At 44.4% G+C, this 21,126-nt stretch overlaps 1 protein-coding gene across 1 annotated transcript in view; it reads left to right on the top strand.

Annotated features, from left to right (window-relative positions):
* CCDC194 (coiled-coil domain containing 194) overlaps positions 1 to 14,323 on the top strand; it is a 29,242-nt gene extending 14,919 nt beyond the window's left edge. The window contains exons 2-5 of the mRNA XM_078669050.1: positions 1,361 to 1,457; positions 5,467 to 5,620; positions 10,995 to 11,118; positions 14,177 to 14,323. Of these exons, the coding sequence (XP_078525176.1) occupies positions 1,361 to 1,457; positions 5,467 to 5,620; positions 10,995 to 11,118; positions 14,177 to 14,194 (393 nt within the window). The 3' untranslated portion in view covers positions 14,195 to 14,323. The remainder of the gene's footprint in view (positions 1 to 1,360; positions 1,458 to 5,466; positions 5,621 to 10,994; positions 11,119 to 14,176) is intronic.
* The last annotated feature ends 6,803 nt before the right edge of the window (positions 14,324 to 21,126 follow it).

The raw sequence follows: 21,126 nt of genomic DNA, 5'->3' as shown, positions 1-21,126 counted from the left end.
CATGAAGCCCAAGGGATGTATGACATTACAACGCATGCTTTTACGTCGCAAGCTTTTACAACACTGTTTTTACAGTGCATACCATTACAACGCATAGTGCTTTGGGGCGCTGGATAGTGAATAGTTTAATTTACTATTCCAACTCCAGTCCCCGTGGATAGTAGGGAAGGTGTTGGACAGTAAATTAAACCTATTCCCTATCCTAGAGCGCCCCCCAGCGCAATGCGTTGTAATGGTTTGCGTTGTAAAAGTTGCGTCGTAAAGGCACTGCGTGGTCAAAGTTGCGTTGTAAAGGATGTTTCCCAGCCCAAGAGACGACACAAGAACGTTGCACCCAAGAACAGCAGAAACAGTGCACCTATTCCAACATCAAGGGCAACTCAGGGTGGCATGTTCCCATTAGCCGTAGCTTCTAGATCTGGAACGCACCCAGATGTGTAACAGATGCTCAGCATACACTGCGCTATAAAGGCTGACAGCCAACCGCCTAGGTGTTCAGGAGGGCACAAGAGTCATTGCCTCGACTCAATCACAATGCCTTAAATGACATGGGTTAGTCAATAGTTTAATTAACCCGAGCCACATTATAGGGAGGACTCTCATCTTACAACCAGTCTAACCACACTTACTTGAACCAGGTGTAGATTGACCGCCTATACAGATCCTCCGTTGAGTAAACCACAATCATACAGATAAGTCCATGAGAGCGTAAAACACCAAGAGATGAGGCAACATGTGCCTTGTCCCTTGTCCACTCCTCTTCCCACCCCCTATTAATCCCTCCATTTTCTCACTACCCCTCTCTTCACCCCCCTCTCTTTCCTAACTTTTAATATTCATTTTCCACTTCATTTTATCTCTCTGTTTCTTTGCCCCTTTAGCCCTGTTGAATGCATTATCATACTGTAACTCTTTTTCGCTTAATTGTTAATTTTATCTCATTATGTTCACCATCCTTGTAAAGCGCTCTGATACTCTTGGGTCCAGTAGCGCTATATAAAACCTTTGAAATAAATAAATAAATAAAAATAAATAAACCCTCTCACACAACATATCTCATGCGTCTCCATAGAGTGACGGACAAGAGCATATCTAGACGGGTAGAGCTCTACAACAAGGACTCACAGATGCTACTTGTTGGGGGAATCTGAGGAGTATCATGAGGGAGAGAAATGTGTAACTTAAACTATGCTGAATTCAACAATACATTTTTCTGAAAATGTGCGGATCTGCCACAAAGAGTCTGTAGACCGTGGCTCTCAGTTAACGGGAGCTTGGAAAGCGTCACTTGGGTCCTGCTCCCACCCCACCTTGCATGACCTCCAATCCTAAAATCTACATCCATCTTGTTTCTCAATAGGACATGTTACAGAGGAACCTAACCAACCTGGAAAATGCCACGGCTGCCGCACTAATGGAATACACCGACGCGGAAACAAGAAATGAAGTCCTACAAGGTGAGTGGAACCAACTTTCCATGAGTGTGGGGCAGGCCTTGTGGGAGAGACGGGTACCTTGAAGGAACAACCAGTGTCCTCACGTCTTGAGTACGTGTGGGTTCAGATGTCACTCAAATCCTTTATTTGAACTGAATCGATGACACCCAATAAACAATCCTGCACTGGTTCCCCTCGCCAGTGTCTGTGTCGCTGGCGTCCTATCCTGCATGCCCCCTTCTGGTGCTTACTGCTTTAGGTCTTGCCTACAGGTAGCTTTTAGAAGCTTGCGAAAGACATCGTGTGGACCAGACCCAAAACTTAGAGAGCCTTAGAGCCCGCCCGTTACTTACAATAGGTTGGCTTCATTGTCACTCTCTTTTGTTTGCTTCTTACTCTGCAGCTGGCCATCCCCTTCCTGTGTTTGTCCCTCCCCTGAAGCTTTGCTCTATTACCATCCTTTTGATTGGCTGACTTGTTTCCTTCCACTTCTCACACTTAGGGACTACTTTAGTCTTTACCTTCAAGCACTCCACAAAAATGCATTTGTTGTATTGCTCTCTCTCGTGTGCTGCTAACCCCCAAATACCGACACCCAGTTTTCGGTCTCCTGTTGCTCTCTCCTCCCTCAATTTGCACTTTCTCATGTGCTGGTTATTGTTCCACACCTGCCCCCCCCATCCCATGGGCCCCATGCTGCTCCCCCCGGCCCCCACTCTGTGCAATGCTTATACCTCCCTAGCTTAATTTAAAAAAAATGTTTTAGCTATTCTAACCCTCCCCCCAGCCTCAAGGTTGTCATTTGCTCCTGTACGCATTGACTCTTGCTTTCCCTCACCTACTCCTTCGTTGCTTTCAAACCCCTCGCGGTCCTTAAAAACAAATATTTTACATTTTTGGGACGGCCCAGCAGCATTTTGATGTTGTACTGATCTGGGTTGAAGGAAGTATTTTTGAGTAGGTGAAAATTATTTTTTTATACAGCTACCGCTCCAATTGGCGTCCATCATCTTGGTTTGGTAAATAAAATAACAAGCATTGGCATAGCCAATAGGTCTCGCATTTGGGACCTTATAAGTGTTTAGCCATGCAACAGTTGGTGTTGTTGCACCAAGGATATTCTGCTGCAAAACTAAATACTTATACAGTCCAAAAAGCAAGATCTATTGGCTATGCCATTGCTTGTTAAAAATGCTTTCAGATTAGGCATTAAGCATTTCAGTTTTCAGGCACACAAGGCTAGGCCGTGTAAACCGAAAACTGGCCCGTCATTAGCAAGCCACTGGCTGTATTTGACACCAGAGAGTTACCTGTTTGGAACTCGAGAAGATCGATGTATTACAGTATTGGACCTGACATGGTACAACTTTGCTTGAGTGTAAACGATATCATGGGCGCCAGTGACACTTGTCTAGATGGATGGTTAATCCAGCTCACTATGGTACACCTTGTAACCAATATTTTATTATATCAAATGACGAGTAAGTGGTAATCGGTAATTGTTCAACTAATTAATATACATACTGGCTTTGCCTTGTGTTCAACATAAAATACTTTTATTTGACTTATTTTTCTTTTGCGTCATCGTTTAGATACAAAAAGTCCCTGCGGGACAGCTGGGGATTTTACCAATGTAGACGGATCTTTATGGCTAAAATAGGTTTTACCTTCATAATTTTACATGGTGGTTCGTATTGATTATGTAGTATATGTTTATTGTATGTTTGTAATAAAGGCATATTATGAGTGTTTTAGAAACATTATAAATTGTAATATTGTATTCATTTGACTAAATGTGCTATTTTCATCTTTTTAATGTGTTTGAATTTCATTGTTTTATCATTTTGCAAGATGGTTTGTAGTTTACTGCTGGGAGATAAAGTTAAACCTGCCCTATTGAAATGTTGATTTGGGTTTTGAAGAGTTAACGTGCCGCCTATGTCTGACAAGAATTAGTTTTAATTGCCTCCCAGGAGCTTAAGACTTTTTGCAGAAAGAAGGGATAAAGGTCGGTCATCGACCATTAATTTATGTGTCATGCACATATTAATAAACCCACATTCGTCAGCCATTGCTTAACTGCACTTTCAATCATGACATGGGAAATTCCGCCTCTTCACCAACCCTGCCTGTGGAACAGGAGTTGTATAGATTCGTACAGAGCGGCACGCATTTGCTTTCCCCTATCCCGCGAGTAGGACAGTTAAGTATGTGTGCGGCAAGACCCTCCACTTATGCAGATGTGAAAGTGCAGAAAGCTCAGCGACATTTAGGTCCTTGTTTGCTTTTAGGTGTCAACACATATGTGGCACTAGAGCGTGCCGCTTCTGCAGAGATTGACCACTGTAAGCTACAGCACAACCAACTTGTGACGCTCCCTGGGGCACAGGCTATCCCAAATTTACAATATTTTCTAAACTGTAAGCTGGGGCAAGTGACAACAAGCATACAAGCATTGGCCACGCGCGTAAAAGTAACGCTGCGCAGCCGCGAAATGAAATACGCAAGGGGTGACACGAGTTGTGCGCACGCGCGATGGGAAAAAGTGCTGTGCATGTCGCGTGCACTTGTGTGCGTTCTAGCAAGCTGGTGGCAGGCAAGGTAGCGCTTTTTGAAGCAGCTACTAAATTTCTCGCAAAAGCAGCGCATGCGCTGACTCTAGCGAGACTAAAAAAAAATCAAATGCTATCTGCATCATTCAGTAGGAATGCGGCCACCAGCAGCGCCATGGCGCCTACGTGCTCATGCATGCACCACTCCATCACATATTTTTTCTATTCTTTTTTTTGATGATGCTGCACACCATTGCCATAAAGCACTGGAAGAGACAATAGGTCAAAAAGGTGAGACCTATCAGCTTTACCAATGCTTGTTTTTCTCTGTGAGCACTTGCCACCTGGCTCTGAGCCAGTGCACTGGAAAGGATAGCATCATAGATGATGCTTATTAGGACCGGGGCAAATATAATTTATACCAACATAAACTTGTAATTTTCTGCATTTCTTGTTTCGATTGTTAAGCGAAATGCCTGAGATTACGCCATTACGCCATGTCATGCCATGTCATGTAATTGAGAGTATGTTCAAGTAAAAATCCTATAGCAGGAGCGAGGGAAGAACAGGAAAGAACTGAACACAAGCAGCAGCTGTTGGTGTCACACACGATTTAGCACTATTCATTTAGCATTAAAAATTTATTTGCACCGAAATGGACAAATTTCGGATTACAAATTAGTGCAAAATCCAAAACCAGAATTTCAATTCATAATGCTTAGTTTTGAGTCATATTTTGAGAATTTTACATAATTTCCACAAAGAAAATTACACAAATTTCACACAGGCCTCTTATTTTATAAATTCTACTTCAATCATGGAAACCATGTTTTTTTTTATGTAAACAGCATTTTAAGTCTCGCGAGAGTCTCGTACAGGGGGGCTTTTGGGAAGCTGCAGATTAGGACAGTGCTCCGTTGTGGCATCATAGTGTGTTCATAGTGTAGGTAGGTTGTGGTGCGGGTTACTACACATTTGTTATTCACTGAATGCTGATTCACTAACAAATTGCAGATAATACTTACTTAGTCCCTGAACATTACGCCTGTGACTGTGTTCACATTGCGTTTTCTTGACCGCTCATTGGCTGCTAGCCATGTGCACGCTACACACCCAAGGGGTCGCGGTGTAGTAGCATTTGACTGTTTGATATTGCGATAGAGTCCAGGCAGAGTTACCACTAGACTTTGCTTTCGATGTCCTACTATGGTTTGCGTACTGTATTGGTTGAACTGTGCTTGCGTACAGTGGTGTAGTAGAATATATTACGTGCAGTGCTTGTGTCGTGTAAATTGGGTTGGGCAGTGCTTCCACAATCTGCTCCTCGCTATAAACACCACACATGGTCGCCATGCAGATGTGATCTAGAGAAGTGTTTCCGCAGACCCCTGCCTTACATTTAAATACTGCGTAGTGTGATTTACCTCGACAAGTGTACACCTCTTACTACAGCGCTTTCTTTCTGTTCCCACCCACAGCTGACCTGGACAGGTGGAAGGCGCAGGCAGCTGAACTGACTCTGGAACTGGAGGGGGCGAGGTGGGACCACTACAACGTGACCCAGGGCCAGCAAGGCTTGAAGGGTCAACTGGGCGAGTGTCGGGGCCGGAACGGACAACTTCAGGATGCAATGTAAGAATGCAACCTTTACTTACTACTACTACTGCTTCCACTACTACTACTACTACTACTACTATCTTTACTGCCACTGCTACTACTATCACTCCTACAACAACGTGACCCAGAGCCAGCGGGGTATGGTGGCACAACTGGGCGAGTGCCGGGGCCGAAACGGACAACTTCAGGATGCAATGTAAGAATGCAACCTTTACCTACTACTACTACTACTACTGCTCTTCTGCTACAATTAGTACTATCTTCACTACCACTGCTACTACTATCACTCATACAACAACGTGACCCAGAGCCAGCGGGGTATGGTGGCACAACTGGGCGAGTGCCGGGGCCGAAACGGACAACTTCAGGATGCAATGTAAGAATGCAACCTTTACCTACTACTTCCACTACTACTGCTCTTCTGCTACAATTAGTACTATCTTCACTACCACTGCTACTACTATCACTCCTATAACAACTTGACCCAGAGCCAGCAGGGCGTGGTGGCACAACTGGGCGAGCACCGGGGTCCGAAACGGACAACTTCAGGATGTAATGTAAAAATGCAACCTTTACTTCATACTAGTACTTTTTCCACTACTATTGCACCTCCTCTACAATTACTACTAGCTTTACTGCCACAGCTACTACAGCGTGACCCATAGCCAGCAGGGCATGGTTGCACAACTGGGCGAGTGCCGGGGCTGAAACGGACAACTTCAGGATGCAATGTAAGAATGCAACCTTTACCTACTACTACTACTTCCACTACTACTGCTCATCTGCTACAATTAGTACTATCTTTACTACCACTACTACTAATACTATCAATCCTACACCAGCGTGACCCATAGCGAGCAGGGCGTGGTTACACAACTGGTCGAGCACCGGGCTCGAAACGGACAACTTCAGGTTGTAATGTAAGAATGCAACCTTTATTTCCTACTGCTACTGCTCCTCTGCTACAATTAGTACTATCTTTACTACCACTGCTACTACTATCACTCCTACAACAGGATGATCCATAGGCAGCAGTGCATGGTTTCACAACTGGGCGAGCACTAGTCCGAAATGGAAAAATTCAGAGTGTAATGTGAGAACACAATTTTTCTTTACTGCTACTGCTTTCACCACTACTGCTTCTCTGCTATAACTATAACTCTCTTTGCTACCACTACTACTACTACTACTCCTGTAGCAATGTGACTCAAAGCCAGCAGGGTGTGGTGGAACTACAGGACAAGTCCCGGGGCCGAAGCAGGCAACTTCAGGAAGTAACTTGAAAATGAGATCTTTATTTACTTCTACCACGACTGCTACTACTGTTTCTTCTTCTTGTGCTGCTAGCACTTCTATCTCTCTACTACCACTTACACTACTATCGGCACCTCTACAACGTGACTCAGAGCGAGCAGGGCTTCAAAGTCCAACTGGATAAGCGCCAGGCCCGAAACAAACAACTTTAGGATGTAATGTGAGCATGCACACTTTATTGACTACTTCTACTACCCCTCTGTTACAACTACTACTATCTCTAGTACCACTGCTTCTACTATCAGCAATACCATAAATATTGACTGAGGACCAGCAGGGTTTTGAGGGCTTGCCAGATATGTGCCAGGGCCGAAACGGACAACTTCACGATGTAACAGGAAACTGTGATTTTTAGTTACTACTACTTCTTCATCTACTACTAGAGCTACTACTGTCCCCACTACTACACTGTGACCCAGGGCTGGCAAGCTTGGCGAGCCAACAGGGTGTAATGTGGGATTGCAACCTTTATTTACTGCTAATACTGCTGCCACTACTATCAAAAGTAGTAATATAACAACTACTGTTGCTTCTGCTACTACTATCTCCACTACCACTGCTAATAGTAACACTACTACTACTAGTGCTCTGGAGGCTGCAACTACTTCGGTTAACATTACTGCAACCACTACTCCTGCTTCTACTACCACAACTAGCAGTAATGCTGCTACTGTCACTATTGCTACTACCTCTATTATCGATTCTACCTCTACTCCTGTTACCACTACTGTAGTAGTGCTGCTATTACTATCACTACTCCTCCTCCTGCTGCTATCCCATCACTGTTACTACCACTGCCAGTGATAGCACCATAGCTCTACCAATTCTTACTACTAGCATTAATACTTCTTATTAGTACTGTCAGCACTCATTCCTACTGCTGCATTCAAGTATTTGCTCTACCTCTAAAACTAACCTCTGAAGTACTAATAGTGCTATTAACTAAACTAGTAACACTGCTAAAAGTAGTGCTACTATATGTGTGTTTCTAGTACTAGTCACATAAGTGCATGCGGGTGACGTGGTTGGATGACCGAGGGGCTGTGTTTACTGCAGTGCTGCTTGGCAGGGAGAGTTGGGCCTGCCTGACCTCGGCTGTAAGTAGTGTGGAGTTGTTTACTTCCCGGGGCTGTGACCTGGAAGGAGCCGGCTCTCTAGATTCTGAAAACTCGAGTCGGTGGATTTTGGGGAAACAGCGACATCCAGCGGCTGAGTTTGGAACTGAAACAGCTCTACACAGGAAGGTTGTTGAGGCTGCAGTGTTTTTCCACGCCGGGCGCTGGTCTCTGAAAAGCTGATTCTGCTCAACAGGCGCCAAATTCTTGGTATGAGACCGATTTCTACCGGTTGTTTTGACACCGAAAAAGAAGAATATAAATGCAGAGGACGAAGGCAGGGATGAAATATAACCTGTGAGAATGAGTTAAGGATACAGTAAATCTAGTTGAGGAGGAAGGAGGTGGCATAAAGACCAGGCAGACTCAATATTCCTGATGAGAGACAGGAATTGTAGAGTGGACGAAGAAAGAGGCGTGAGGTGGAATCAAGACCAGGCAGCCTCGGTATTCATGAGATAAAGAGACAGGAAGTGTAGGGTGGTGGAAGAAAGAGGCATGAGGTGGAATCAAGACCAGGCAGCCTCGGTATTCATGAGATAAAGAGACAGGAAGTGTAGGGTGGAAGAAAGAGGCATGAGGTGGAATCAAGACCAGGCAGCCTCGGTATTCATGAGTCAAAGAGACAGGAAGTGTAGGGTGGAAGAAAGAGGCATGAGGTGGAATCAAGACCAGGCAGCCTCGGTATTCATGAGTCAAAGAGACAGGAAGTGTAGGGTGGAAGAAAGAGGCATGAGGTGGAATCAAGACCAGGCAGCCTCGGTATTCATGAGTCAAAGAGACAGGAAGTGTAGGGTGGAAGAAAGAGGCATGAGGTGGAATCAAGACCAGGCAGCCTCGGTATTCATGAGATAAGAGACAGGAAGTGTAGGGTGGAAGAAAGAGGCATGAGGTGGAATCAAGACCAGGCAGCCTCGGTATTCATGAGATAAGAGACAGGAAGTGTAGGGTGGAAGAAAGAGGCGTGAGGTGGAATCAAGACCAGGCAGCCTCGGTATTCATGAGATAAAGAGACAGGAAGTGTAGGGTGGTGGAAGAAAGAGGCATGAGGTGGAATCAAGACCAGGCAGCCTCGGTATTCACGAGATAAGAGACAGGAAGTGTAGGGTGGAAGAAAGAGGCGTGAGGTGGAATCAAGACCAGGCAGCCTCGGTATTCATGAGATAAGAGACAGGAAGTGTAGGGTGGAAGAAAGAGGCGTGAGGTGGAATCAAGACCAGGAAGCCTCGGTATTCATGAGATAAAGAGACAGGAAGTGTGGGGTGGAGGAAAGAGCCGTGAGGTGGAATCAAGACCCAGCCTCGGTGTTCATGAGATAAAGGGACATAAGTGTAGGGTGGAAGAAAGGCATGAGGTGGAATGAAGACCAGGAGAGAGGAAGTGTAGGAGTGGAACCAGAAGCACAACTAGAGTCAAATTTCGGGGGGGGGGGGGGCTAAGAAAATATTTCAGGGGGGGCTGAATCTTTAAGCAACATGCAGAGTGGAGCTGCAGGGGCTCTTAGAAGGGGTGAAAGGGTGAAATAACAGCAAGGCCTCATTAACATGCAGATGGTCTTTTAAAGACCTGTGAAGTGCTCGGGTGTGGCTGTGTGTGCGCCGGGAAGGTGTCTCAGCCCGGGCTGTCAAACACGTTGGGGGGGAGGGCAGAAGCCCTTGGAGTCCAATGACTGTTGCGCGCCTGAGTGGAACAAAGAGACATGAGGTGGAAACAAAACTAGGCAGGCTTGGTGTTAATGAGATAAAGAGACAGGAAGTGTAGGGAGGTGGAAGAAAGGGAGGTGGAAGAAAGGCATGAGGTGGAATCAAGACCAGGCAGCCTCGGTATTCATGAGATAAAGAGACAGGAAGGGCAGGGCGGTGGAAGAAAGAGGCATGATGTGGAATCAAGACCAGCAGCCTCACTGTTCATGGGATAAAGAGACAGGAGCAAAAGAGAGGCGTGAGATGGAAACTAGCACCTTGGGTGCTCATGACGAGGTCAGCTCGTCATGAGCTACGGCGCTCATGACGAGCTGAGCTCGTCATGACCGCACCCGTTCCGTGGAACGCTCGAACGCTGGGCTGATTCCCCTGCTGTGCTGAACGTTCCAAGGGAACGGGTGTGGCCATGACGAGCTCAGCTCGTCATGAGCACCGGAGCGCCATAGCTCATGACGAACTGACCTCGTCATGAGCACCGGGGCGCTGTACGGCCCCCCGGCCCCCGCACAGCGGGGGAAACAGCCCCGCACTGAAGGGGGTAGAGTAGACACCCATAGCATTTGGCAGTGCAGGTGACAGGGGCTCCTAAGAGAAAAAAGTCGGGCTCAAGTACTTTTTTTAACAAATTATGCAGAGGAAGACATTCTAGCCCGAATGTCGGCATACGTTTTTTATGATTACAACCAAGCGATTCAAAATCTTCGCTTTACCGTCACACAAGTTACACATTTTAGGGACTAGTTGGCCATTGCCCAGAATAGTACAGGATGTCGTAGCACAGTGTTTTGCTACCGAACAGCATTCCTCATCTCATGGCCTCTCAGCACTGTTTCATGTTTTGGTGTGTGTATTTATGTATAGTAGTGCCTGCTCATTACAAGTTGGCACATCAGAGGGGGTTGCTTAGAGGGGGCATGACACGTGGCCTTCCACCTCATCCACATTAGTGCGATCAGGATGTCTTTTGTTCATACAAACAACAAACTTCAGAGTCTCTTCAGAAATGTAATTGTCTTTAATCGGATGAAAGGCTGAGTTGGTCCCATCAAAATATGACAATATGGCCATCAAGTTACATAAAGAGTTTTGCCGCACCTGCATAGACCTCTGAGCTATCCTTTCAATCACCCTGCTGACATCACACCTTTGTACGCTGTTCCATATTGGGCTGTATCAGAAATTCTTCATCAGGGGTGACACCTGCTGAAATGAACTTTTTGGACTCTCTGTGACCAAATTCTTTTTTATTCTCCCCAGGACGGAGTACGTGGCAGAGATCGAAAAACTGCACAGGCAGCTAAGCTCAGGCTCTGTGGGCACTGGCTGGCAGTGCCCCTGGCATTTGGTGGGGCTGATCGCATCCTCCATTCTCATGTTTAATGTAAGTTTGCAACAAGAATTGTCAATCGCCAGGAATTTCACAGATCAAGGGTCTGTGGTTTGTCCTATAGCGTAAAACCTGAGACTTTCACCTTTGCCTAACTCTCTGCATGACATATGCCTAAAGTATTGTTAATTCACTTAAACAGAATATTGTCGCTATCTATTTTGTACAGCACGATAATCTACAAATAATGGATTTCTGCATCACAAAAGTCTTTAAAATGTTATGCACTATTGACAAAGTTGAAAAGTGTCATATTCCTTGGATTTGTACTATTTTTATCTGTATAATAATATTATCGAATAACAGTTTTGCTAAAACATTTTCTAAGATTTTCCCTTCAAAAGCTTTGTGAATTCTTACATTTCTTCAGTCATATGTAGGCCCGGGCTAAAAGTTTCATTCCGCTCACAGAATTGGTGGAATTTGGCGACTTTACGTGAAACTTGTAACGCGGACTTCCATCCACATTCAGTCAATCGTCGTGTGGTGGAATTTTTTTCCCCGCGAGGCTCCAGAAATGTCAGCTGATGAGTGTAAGCTGGCATACCCTAGCACGATTTCCATCGTGAGGAGGATTTCCGGTGAGATTTACATACACAGGTGGTCGCAAGCAGTCATGGTCAGAGGGCTGATTCTCACGTAGATTTTCTACGTGAGCTACAGCAAAATTAGCTTGAATGGCCAGGCGCTCTTGCACACCTCAGCGAGGAAGACACTACCAGTGCTTAATCTCATTGTGAGCAGCAAGAGATGCACAGTTTTTCCTTATGGTGGAACTCCATGGAATCTTGTGGAGTTTTTATGCAACTTTGTGGAATTCTGCTCAGTGAAATTCCGAGAGTTCCGCCCACCCCATGTCATTGGGACAATAAACCCGGGGAACAATTCTTGGTGAAAATACATTATTGCTGAGATTTTTATGTGTGGGAGATTATAATTTAGAACTCACTGTTGGCGGAAAAGATTTAATTGCGTAATGGAGTACCACAAAGTTGAACCAGAACTTAGACAACACAAAAGTGATACATGGAATTTTTTGGGAAGTATTTATTCAAATTACTAGTAATTGTTTTTGACCATATTCCATTCCATAACTTTTTACACATCTATAGACAGACAGTGACCAATTATATGAAAATCAATCTTGCCTTTCACCCTCAACGCGCTGCATCTTGGATTCCCTTCTTCCATTTGTGTCCTAAACAAATGGAAGTGAACTTGCAGCAAAATCCTTTTTAGGTCTCACCTACAGAACAGCCTTTAGCTGTCCGCTGGTGAAAGATCTCTTCTGGTCATGCCAAACACTTACAGTGGGATTAGAGCCAACACACAGCTTACTGCTTCTCAATTGATGGATGTCCTTCTTCTTCCTGTGTTTGTCCTTCTCCCACAGTGTAGCTTCTTTACCATCCTTTGGATTGGATGACATGTATCCTTCCACTGCTGACTTTCAGGGATCTACTTTTTTCCTTTTTTGTCAGCACATATTTCTAGCTCTCTTCCTCATGTGCCGCTTCCCTCATCTCCAAACACCCCCCTATGGGGAACATCCTTTACAACGCAACTTTTACAACGCACTACCATTACGACGCAACTTTTACAACGCAAGTTATTACAACGCATGGCGCTGGGGGGCGCTCTAGGATAGGGAATAGTTTAATTTACTATCCAACACCTTCCCTACTATCCACGGGGACTGGAGTTGGAATTGTAAATTAAACTATTCACTATCCAGCGCCCCCCAACGCAAGTCGTTGTAACGACTTGCGTTGTAAAATCTGCGTTGTAAAGGCATGCGTGGTAAAAGCATGCGTTGAAACGTCATACATCCCCCCCCTATAACTGGCTGTTACTCACTGCCCTATGTGCCAGGCATCATTAATGCAGCATGAGTGCTCTGAATGGACTGAGCATTGACCCTTTTGTGTTTTAAACGTTTCTCCATGGCACCCTTCCCCGAACATTATCCGACATCTATGCGCTGTAGACAAAAGCCAGCTTGCTGCTCTGTGCCTCCCCTGATCACCTTTAAAATTCACTGATATTTTCAACACTCTGTGCTTCTGGTTGTTGCGTGTGAGCATTGTTTGGGGAAACAGGAATGGAACAGTGCAGGGCGGGGACGCTAGGGGGAATAAGTGGTTAGGGCAGAGAGTGAAGAAACACTAGTTTTCCCATGGAGTGCTGATACATAAATGAAAAAGTTCTCTGTAGTCAGAAAGGTGTGGAGATGCAATCAGGGACAGTGGAAAAATGCGATTGTGCGCCCCCCCCCAGCATTTTTTGCATAAATATAGATTTTCTGCATTTGCCACATAAACCATCACCTGCAGCATAATATGCAGATTTTAACAAAAAAGGAATGCTTCTCACTCAAACGATGCAAAAGTTACAAAAAACCGCAGCGAAATATGTTACTGCTCAGTGGAAGGCTCTTTGCAAAGGTTGACCGGTCCCCTTTTTTGTTGTTTATTGCTATATTTGGGTGATAGCCCCTTCACTGCTTCTGTCGGCCAACGGCCTTCGCGAGCACTACCTCCGTAGTGCTGTGCACGTACGTTGGCCGATGTTGCCCCGCCCACTTGATCAAACCACTGCTAATAGGGGTTGCTAATACCCAGACAGTGTTAACAAGTTAAAAATGAGAAATTAATAAAGTAAGTCTCTCACAAATTGTGCTGCATTACACTGCATTTTTTCCCTTTTCTTGCCACATAATTTACTCAACCCTGCTGCATAATTCCAGGGGTCCTGGATACAATTCATCCAATCAAAACACAGTAAGATCAAAATGCTCCTTAGGCTGAACAAACATAAGAGCATGGAGGAAAGCCGTACAGTAAGGAGGAGGGAACTAAGATAGACAAGGAAGGCATCCAATCATGAACAAGGGTTTGACCCAAAGCCCACTCTTTGTACTGCACTGTACCCAATAACTCGTTGACGACAGACGTCTAAAGCAATCTGTAAGCGAGAGTTGAATACGACAACAGTGAAAGAGCCCATCCAACAGGAAACAGCAATGATAATGACATTTTCTCTTTTTTTGTAGGAAGTGTTTACAACTTAAATCAGCAAATACCTGATGGAGCTAAAGGCAAATCAGAGAAGAAAGTGCCCTACAACTGCAAATCACTGAAGCTGGATGATCGCAAACCTATGCTCTGTATCACAGAATATTTGCAGTTTAATTATTTTATATCTATTTATTATTTGTACCTGTTTTATAAAGCATAAACGTACACTTTAAAGTATAAAGACTTTAGAGTGCGGTGCCAGCATGATACAGATGAATAAATATGTGCAATTCTAGAGGGAAAATATCTATTTTCATAAGGAGGAAAAAACGACAGAAAATAAATTATTTGCTTGAAGTTTGTGGTTCGTGGTTCCTTTGGTGTTCTGAACGCCTTGCACAACGTTGGTGAGCAGACGGAGGTTCCATTTGGATATAGATATATATATATATCCAAAACAACCTCCAACGATGCCGAAGGAAGGAGCCACAAGCGGGGATTTGTTGCGAGGTTCTTTATTAGAAAGCAGGTAAGGCGTAATGCATTTTGGCGTGAGCCTTCCTCAGACGCCACTGCCCAACTGAAAGTCCGTAACACCCAGCTGATATCAGTCTCTGCAGCACTCTTAAATTGCTGGGTGCACGCCTCCCCCAACCATGTGATCGTCAATTAAGATGCAGGACTGTTTGCACTGCAACTCCCAGAATGCTCCATACCTGGGCTGGTGGTACGTGGGGAAACCAAAGTAAAATCCTTGTGTTTGTGCGCATATGCAGGGCTGGGCGAACTTCATCCAGTCAATAAAAACTTCAGAACCCCTCAAGTCCCCGCATAACGCTTCAACCTGCAGGGTACAGGTCCGCCGGGTCGTGGGCTGGTTACAGCGCACCAAACACATCCGTGAAGTCACAGACTGCCATCTAGCAGCGTCCCTTGCTTTCCTGCTTGCTGGAGGTGGGCTGCCTCATGCCAATACCGTGGCGAAAAACGAAACTGCTTGCGCAGAAACCAGATGACAGGCAGCCAGCTTAGTGAAACGTGGGCTCCTTAACGTGTCTCTGGCTGACACGAAAACATCCAAAACAACCTCCAACGATGCCGAAGGAAGGAGCCACAAGCGGGGATTTGTTGCAAGGTTCTTTATTAGAAAGCAGGTAAGGCGTAATGCATTTCGGCGTGAGCCTTCCTCAGAAGCCACTGCCCAACTGAAAGTCCGTAACACCCAGCTGATATCAGTCTCTGCAGCACTCTTAAATATATATATCTTTGGCACCGGTTGACGAATCTTCCCGAAATTTTCAAAACTAATGGGGCGCTCAGATCAGCTCCAGTGTTGAAAGTTTCGGGGTGAATCGTCATGCGGGGGCCGATAAAAATGGGCAGTCCCCAAATGTGTTTTCTCCATGTTAATTTCCATAGGAAACTTTAGACATGGCGGCTACAGCCCGAACTGCTGAACGGAATTCCGCCAAATTTGACAAAAAGGTTGCCTTTGGTCCAGAAAGCGTGCTTTTCTTTAAAAGGTGTAAATCTGTTCAGTAGTTTTTGAGAAATTTTAACTTTTACAGATATTGATGTTTGAGAATTGTGAGATATGATTGGCTAATCCCTCCCGGTCACAAGCTTGTTTCTGATTGGCTGCCAACACTTCATACCTCCTGTAAGGCCCACACAGTAAGATTGCTGAGAGGTGGTCCGAGGCCACATCCCTTTTTACACCTCTCTGCAAACACGCCTCTTGGCACATGCTGGTGGGGCGATGAGGACATCAGGACTAAAGAGGACTTCATCACCCGAGCAGCAGTGCGCCAGGAGGCGTGTTTGCGGAGTGGTGTAAAAATGGGGCGTGGCCTCGAACCACTCTCAGCAATCCTATGATCTGGGGTATACTGGAGGTATCAGGTAGGCTAGTTGGCTCCTAAGGACCCCAGCAGCGAAGGGGACTTTCTATCCCCATCCAAGAGTGCGCCAGGGAGCACGTTTGCAGAGTGGTGGGCAAAAGGGACGTGGCCTGCTATGACAAATTACCAATCCTGCTGTGAGGGACTTACTGGAGGTAACAGGAGGGGTAGTTGGCCCCCAAGGACAAGGCCAACTACCCCTCCTGTTACGTCCAGTAAGCCCCACACAGTGGGATTGCTAAGAGATCTTCGGAGGCCAAGCTCACCTTTCGCCACCACTCTGCAAACGTGCCTCCTGGCACAGTACTGGTTGGGGGATTAGGTCCACTTTACTTCTGAGGGACTTTGGGGGCCAAGTAGCCCTCCTGGTACCTCGTGTAAGTCCTATGCAGCGGAATTCCTGAGTGCTGGTCAGTGGCTCAGGCCCCTTTCAGCACCACTCTGCAAACGTGACTACTAAGATATAGTAAGAAATTAGCATTTAAAAAAAACTTTAGAGATTAATGGAAAAAACCATAGGTTTCAGCGACGTTAAAGTTATAGTGCATCAGATATTAAGTGGCTGATGTCATCAGTGATGTCATTTGAGATGTCAGCAGTGATGTCATCACTGATGTCACTGACCATGTCATGAGTGATGGAATATGTGACGTCATCAGCAGTGCATTGCAGGTGTGCGTGTTATAGTTAGCTCAACTAACTGTAACAGCCGAATTTCTCTGGTTTTGTATGAGTGAAATGTCCAACTAACTATAATGCCCCTGAAACCTGTGTTTTTTTATAGTGAAGTTCTAAGGTTTTTTTAATGCTAATTTCTAACTATAAAGTCCCTGAAACCTATGATTTTTTCAGTGAATATGTATTTGTTCATGTGTTATACTATGCTTGAAAATGAGAAATATTTGCATCATGGTGATGTACGACTAAACTAGAAAGTGGGGGGGCACAAGTCATTTCCATCAAAACGCCTGTACTAGCAAAGGCAAAGAACCAAAAATAAGCATTAGAATAAAAGGAATTAAAAAGGAGAGGCGAGGTCACATTATCATGTTTGCAAAAGTCACAAAACATTGGCTCCTCAAGGACTCTTCCCTTGTTCACCCAACAAGGTGCCTCACTCCTCGATAGCCCATCCTCTCCCCTCCGTGGCACCAACACCCACCACTGGACCCAGAGCCCAGGTTGCAAGCTACAGGCTCACTGTGTTTACAAGTAAGGTATCCCAACTCAAAATGGCAAATTGCCCTTTAACATCCGGGTCATTTGTGCACCATTAACCTCGCTTTCAGGGGAGCCACAGAACTGTAGGTGGCCAGGTAATATGCATGTCACGCTGCAATTTAGCTCTAGTAGCACAAGCAACCTTGAAAAATCAGCACCAATAGCACAACGCGGCGAGCCAGAGTGCGCGCCCATGCGAGTTGATTTTGTTGCCGCTCTAGTACAAAATCTACTCAAGCTGCACCAAATCTACTCGCGAAGCAGCCTTTTCACTGGTATCGCTCGCTAGGGTGCTAAGCAACACCAAATCTTTCTTGCGCACGCATTTCTGGAGCCTTGGGGGAAAAACTTCTGCCACGTGGCAATTGGAGGAATTTGGCCAGAACTCTGCATTACAAGAGCAACGTGAAGTCACCAAATTCCACCAATTCTGCAGGCAGAATGAAACTTTTCCACTTATCTCTAAACAAAATGTGTTCTTAATATCTGTAAGCAAAAAAAGTACTATAAATATCAACCAGGATAATGTACTCTAAGCATCAACCAGCAAAATACCCTCTAAGAACTAGACTTCAAAATGTACTTAGTTCGATCTACCTAACACACTACAATCACATCCCAAAGGTGCACACCTCGCGTCCAAACTATATTCACTCCTCTCTCCCTCAAACTCGACTCTAACTAAATAAATATAAAATAAATGGGAATCCTTACTCTCTGACTCAAATTGTCCCAAAGAGGAGACGCTAGACTGGCCATCAATATGAGAAAACCTTACTTCTAACAAAATGATGACATCACTAGAGCAATGTGGATACTAGATTGCATATGTGGCCCACTTGACTCCTCCTAAACCATGTAAACTCGGTCTTCGATTCTCTGTCACCGGCTGGAGCTGCGATAAAGACGCCGGTGACCGGAGGGGCCTGTTATTGGAATGTACTTTTGCTTTGAAACTCTGGTTGGACATTAGCCATACCATCTCACAAATTCCTCACACAAATTGGACCTGCATTACATTAGGAATCCTCCCCCAGACATAAAATATAGGCTGAACAAAGAAGACCAACTTTTATGGGACATCCTGGTCTCAATCGGCATCAAAGTCATCCTGTCCGAGTGGGAGGTAATATCCAAACTCTCCTCCCACACCTGGTGGGAATGGGTCAGTTCAACAGAGGGTAAATTCACTCACTAAACAAATACTTAAGGACACCGTCCATGGAAAGTGGTAAAAGGTGGCTCAAATTAGATAGTTTTATTTCAAAACATGCCCCAATACCAGTAGTAGTTGCCACTCCTATCCCTCCTTAACTCCACCCCCCACCATCCACCCCCTCCATTCCCTACCGACTGCTCCTCTGCAAACACCTCCCCACTCTAGCTTCAGCCTATGTTTCTTCTTTACTTTTCTCTCAGTTCTGTCTCTCTCGCTCTCCACCCACCATGCTAACAACCAGGGTACCCCACACACTTCCGTCTCCAAACACCTTTACTCTCTCACCATACAAGCAACCAATGTTATGTTATGTCATGTTATGTTATGTTACCACAATTTGTATAGCGCAACAGCTGCCCCAGCAAAGGGGCGTCCCGGCGCTGACAGCAGAGCAACTGACTCGATAGGATGGAGTAGGGGCACAGGCTACACGGCGGGAAACACAGGTATGATTCTACTTCATTATCCCACACATATACTATTTCAACGGGAAACAACCTTTACAACGCAACTTTTACAACGCGCTACCATTACAACGAAACTTTTACAACGCAACATCCATTACATTGCATGCCATTACAACGCAACCATTACAACGCATGACACTACAACGCATACCACTACAACGCATGTCATTACAACGCATACCATTACAACGCATAACATTACAACACATAGTACCCTTACACAGTGCTTAATTTGTAAAATATGAAGTGCAGGTGCTCCCATTTTTTTAGGAGGCCACACCCACTTCCCTGGCTCCACCCACTTCCTCAAATGGCTCCACCTACTTCCTTTATTGGCTCCATCCACATCAACAAGCCTCAAACATCACTTCTAGAGTTCAGCAAGGAGCTGAAGACCTGGCTCTTTACATAAGCACCTTGAATACCTCACACCTACACACCTGCCCATTGCCCAAGCACCTGGATACCCTCTTGGGTGATTAGTGCGCTATGCAAAGCAATATAATATAATATAAAGTACGGAAAGTCTATGACAACAACTTATAAGTCAAGTTAAATTACAGAATGTAAGTAAAGGTCAAAAGGCAGCTTTAGGAAAGGTAATATAAGGACGTGAGGCAGCATCCCAAATTAAAAACAATGTGCTTGTACTGCGCTGCTTGAAAGATAGAAAGGGATGAAGGAAAAAAAACATTAAGGAAAAAATACATTAAGGAAAAAATATATTAACAATAAATTCAGACAGGAAGGGGGGTACTCGTCTGGAGTGAGGAAATAAATGAGTAATGGATGGAAGGAGGAAAAAAAGAGAATGTGGAAGAAGTGAAGGATAGAGGGAAAAAGGAAGCAAACGGTGTGTGATGGATGACTACAAAGAAGAAAGGAAAATGGAAGAAAAGCAGAAGGAATGGTTAAGGATAAGAAAGAAAGAAATTAAAGAAGGGATGAAAGGAGCAGGAAAATAATTAAGGAACGAAAGGAGGGAGAAGGAAGAAATGCACCAAGTGTAGTGATTGAATAAAAGATCTCGGGGGTCCCCTTGAGACAAGTTGTACTAATAACCTTTATATTATGCTTTGTACACCCCCACGCCCTGGCCAGTGAGCCTGTTTTGCTTAAACAGGTGCTCTCACAGGAAAATGCTAAAAGCGCGAAAACTTGCACGTGCTGCTAGCCTGCTGATCCTGTACACGAAATAGGTATGTTAAATTTCATTAATAATATCCCTTTCAATAACATTCCCATGACTGGAATGTCTCTCCATTCCTCTGGAGTGCCTGTGAACTTCCATCCACAACACCAGCCTGTTCCTCCCATTTCAAGAGGAATCATTTCTTTCATTAAACATGCTTTTTCAAGCACAGTCCTCTTCCTATTTTGAAAATAAATTACATTCAAGCAGATTCTCACATAATAGTGCCCGTGACAATGCTAGCTACCGCAGGGCTGACTCACAGTATAAAAACAACAACAGGAAAATGCTGCTAAAAGAAATAATTAAGACGCTTGAACTTCTACACTGCATTAAAGTTCAGTCTAGAATGCCAGTAATATAGCTCAGTAAGTTAGTGCCTAGTAGCAAAGATTTGAATACAACATGAGATTCTTTCATTGTATGACTTAATTTTGAAGTCAATAAAATGAGCACCACCAACCAAGGTAGTTTTTAAAGTACTATGATGTCCCACGACTAATGCACTAAGTACTATATTAAAAACAAGCATTTGCAATGCAATAGGTCTCGCATTAGGAAAGTTTGAGCTATTGGTATTGTAAATGACACATTTTTTATTCATGTTTTGTTTTTGAAAATAGCGAAAATAATAGCTTTGTCATTTACAATGCCAATAGTTATAATTTTCGCAAATGTGACACCTGTAGCATTTGTAATGCAATATGTGTCATATTTACGTGACTTGCATGTATTGATATTACAAATAACAATGGCTTTTAATGTTTTTAATAATTAATACTTAAATCAAAGTTATTGTACTTTATAATGGCAATAGCTTAAACTTTGTAAATAACTGTTGTGAAGATTATGTTCAGTGTATTTTATTGTTAAGAAAATCCAAGAACAGAAGTGAAATATTAACATCTTTTTGTTACATTTGTAATATAGCTTGAAACATTAAGACAACATATTTGAACCAGCTGTTGTTGAATAGTTGCACAGA

Source organism: Lissotriton helveticus, chromosome 12 (assembly GCF_964261635.1).
Source record: "Lissotriton helveticus chromosome 12, aLisHel1.1, whole genome shotgun sequence".
Taxonomy (NCBI): Eukaryota; Metazoa; Chordata; class Amphibia; order Caudata; family Salamandridae; genus Lissotriton; species Lissotriton helveticus.
This window is presented reverse-complemented; position numbering and strand designations above follow the sequence as displayed.